We start from the raw sequence: 3,395 nt of genomic DNA, 5'->3' as shown, positions 1-3,395 counted from the left end.
TCTCGTCTTTTGCCACAATCTCCAAATGGACAAGATGATTCATGTTTGCGATAGCCCGGCACAGGTCTGCACAGTCGGACGTTCGTACTTTGGTGATACCAAATGTCTGCAAGTTGATCAAGGTTCCTACCTTCTTTACCATCTCTGAGTTTGCTTCAAAAAACTGCAGAGTTTGCAAGTCCTTCAAGTGCCATATCCCTTTTGGTGTTGGTACACCTCCAAAAGCTGCCAAACTGCTGTACATCTTATCTGGGTTGATTAATACAAATAAATGCCTCAACTTTCCAAGCTTCGTTACCTCATTTGGTAAACTTTTTATTCTAGTGCCACAGGCATCTAATATCTGTAAATTTTGCAGCTTCCCAATTGATTTTGGTAGCTTCTCGATTTTTGTTTCTCTTAGGCCTAGGAAACGCAGGTTGAATAGGTTGCCAATTTCACTTGGTACTTCATCGATCGAAGAACCTTCTAGATCCAAGACACATAAGAATTTTGAAGATTTTGTGACTGACTTTAGGAAATCACAACTCATGGAACTGTTAAAAAGAAGTAATGAGCGTAAATAGGATTTATCTTCATTCCAATGTTCAATTGTACCACATGTAACTGATGTGCGGCGTGCTTTGCACCTCTGTGAAGTCCTTGAATGCTTGTAATCCATGTAGAAAATTTCCTCCTTTGACTTGGAAAGAGCTAGGACTCGAACTATATCATGCATTTGACATTCACGAACCCTTCTGAATTCATTCCTGGTCACCACTTGCAGTAGACAGCGATGAACGAGTTCGTTGAGGTAGCCTTCAGCTACTTCCTCCAACGTTCTTTCTTTTTCTTCAATGAAACCTTCTGCTACCCAAAGCCTTATAAGTCTCTTCCGTTTAATCTTGTAATCCTCCGGAAAAATGCAACAATATAAAAAGCAGTTTCTTAGATAATGGGGAATATCGTCCAAGCTAAGTTTCAGAATGCTGTTCACTCTTTCACTGAAAGGAGAGTTGCTAGTTAGCTGCCACTCAAGATCTTTGTAGACCTTCTCCCATTCGGTATCAAGTTGTTCCTTAAAGGACAAAAGACTACCTATAGAAACAATAGCAATTGGCAAGCCACAACACTTCTCTACAATTTTTTCGGCCCAATGTTTTAATAGCGGGGGGCAAACCCTATTGGTACTTTTCCAGAATGCATTTTTGCAGAAGAGGCTCCATGAATGATCTGGTTCTAGTGGCTTGAGTTCAAGCCTGTAGTGCTCGTGAGCTAATAGTGCTACTTCATAAATTCGTGTTGTTAGCACTATCTTACTATTGCTATTACCATCCAAAAATGCATATTTTATATCAAACCATGCATTTATACTCCATACATCATCCAAAATGATTACATACCTTTTGTTTCGTAAAAAGCTGCAGATCGTTTGAACCAAGCTTCTATAGTCCATAACATCAATGTCTCCAGTTATTGCGATTTTATTATGATCTTCCCTGCAGAATTCCTTTATGATTTGTTTTAGCAAATCATTAGTATCATAACATTGAGATACAGAAACCCACGCACAAGCGTCAAAGGTAGTCTTGATGTTGTTGTACACATGAGTTACAAGAGTAGTCTTCCCCAAACCACCCATCCCCCACACAGAGATAATTATCATGTTTTGCTGCTCCTCATCCTTCAGCCATCTAAGTAGTAAGTCCCTGTTTTCGTCGATTCCCACAAGATCATCCTCTTTAACAAAATGCGCATATTCTGCAGGACTATTACTTCTACCTCCAGCTTTTGAAGGGCTTGGCTTGATATCAATTGCTTCCGTATTATATCGGGCCCTTCTCTCTGTAATATTTTGGAGGCTATTTTTTATTTCTCTAAGCCGCCTAGTAAGGTGATTCCAGCTATTTGTGTTTCTGTATATCTTTATGGTTTTGGGTAGAATCCCTCCTTGCTCCTCGCCAATCTTGTATGTGAACTCATCTATAATGTCCTCAATGTCGAAAGCAACACTTCTTGTTTGTTTGATATAGTTGGCGATGCTCTCATCGGCGTCTTTCAATCTCTCAGCAGTTCGTAGGAAGGATTGCATACTTTCTAGCTCATCCTTGATCTCGCTTATGTCCTTCATGAGTTCGCTCATGGCCGATGGTTGCCTTGCTAGCGTTGAAGCCGGTGATTTTATTGCTTCACTGGCTAAGATGCCAGTTATCCTCAGGATTAATAAGCTTATCACACCCTCAGCCATACCAGCCTTTTCAGAAGATGAGCCTGAATTTGGATGTTGTAGCTTGCTTATCTTTCCAAACTGCTGTATTTAAGTTTCTGGCTTAGTTGCTTTCTTGTTTAATTTTCTCATGGGGCCAATGCTAGGAAAAGAAATGAAAGCAATTATCAACCAGTGGCCTGTTTGAATGACTGTAGAGTAATTATCAACCAGTTAAAAGAAGAACTAACAGCTCTTTGATGAAATCATATATATATATATATATAATAGAGTACGACTACTCTACTCTTATGGAGTATAGAGCCTTTTGCTACTCATAAGTTTTGGCCGTTAGCATCTTAATTTTAATCATTTTCATTCGTTTGAATTATACTATCTAACTAACCACCACTGCCATCCGTATGAGCGTCCCACTACTAACCTAACGTAAGCCACTCTCATCCTAGACCGTCTACATTTCTTCATCGGAATAGTCGAAATTCTGAGTACAGAGGGCCGTATACTCAGATGAGTATAGTTAGCCCCAGCTATTATTATTATACTATATGTATATAATGTACATATATAATATTTTACAGTATATATATATATATTATATAGAGCTAGGCCGGTATACTATCGGTAGCACGGAGGCCTCCGTGCTACCAAGTTGTTTTTGATGATGCGGCTTCCAAATCGACGATCGGCTCCGTTAGACTTGATCTATATTATTGAAAGTATTTGGAAATTAAATTTCATAATATTTCGGCATCATTTACCTATCAAACAAGTAGTCTAAAAATGAACGGCTGAAAATAAAAATTTCATAAAAAATGATGATAAAAGACTTGAATTTAAGATCGGAGGTACTGATCTTACTCTAAATAGTGAAAAGAATTTTCTATTAAAATTTCATCCAATTTAGATTGTTTTACACCGTTAAATTCACAAACGCATCAAATCTACCATTAAAATTGTCAATTTTGAGACCTTTTAATCACTAGCCAAATGATGTCAAAAAATTATAAAATTTAATTTCCAAACACTTTTAATAGTGTAGATCAAATCTAACGAAGCCGATCATCGATTTGGAAACTGCATCATTGAAAACAACTTGGTAGCATGGAGGCCTCCGTGCTACCGATAGTATACCATACCAGCCTAGCTCTATTATATATATACTATCATTTATATTATATATGTTATTATA

The 3,395-nt window shown here is 37.8% G+C and overlaps 1 protein-coding gene across 1 annotated transcript; it reads right to left on the bottom strand.

Moving 5' to 3' along the window:
- Nucleotides 1–88: 88 nt before the first annotated feature.
- LOC109705434 (disease resistance protein RPM1-like) lies at nt 89–2,227 on the bottom strand (the record flags this gene model as incomplete). Its single annotated transcript, XM_020226166.1, has 1 exon — nt 89–2,227. A coding segment is annotated over exon 1 (2,139 nt), but the record flags the coding sequence as incomplete, so codon positions are not given.
- Between the last annotated feature and the right edge of the window lie 1,168 nt (nt 2,228–3,395).

The sequence above is a fragment of the Ananas comosus genome, unplaced genomic scaffold (assembly GCF_001540865.1).
Source record: "Ananas comosus cultivar F153 unplaced genomic scaffold, ASM154086v1, whole genome shotgun sequence".
Classification (NCBI taxonomy): Eukaryota; Viridiplantae; Streptophyta; class Magnoliopsida; order Poales; family Bromeliaceae; genus Ananas; species Ananas comosus.
Note: the sequence above shows the minus strand (reverse complement) of the source record. Positions and strands in the feature narration are given on the sequence as shown.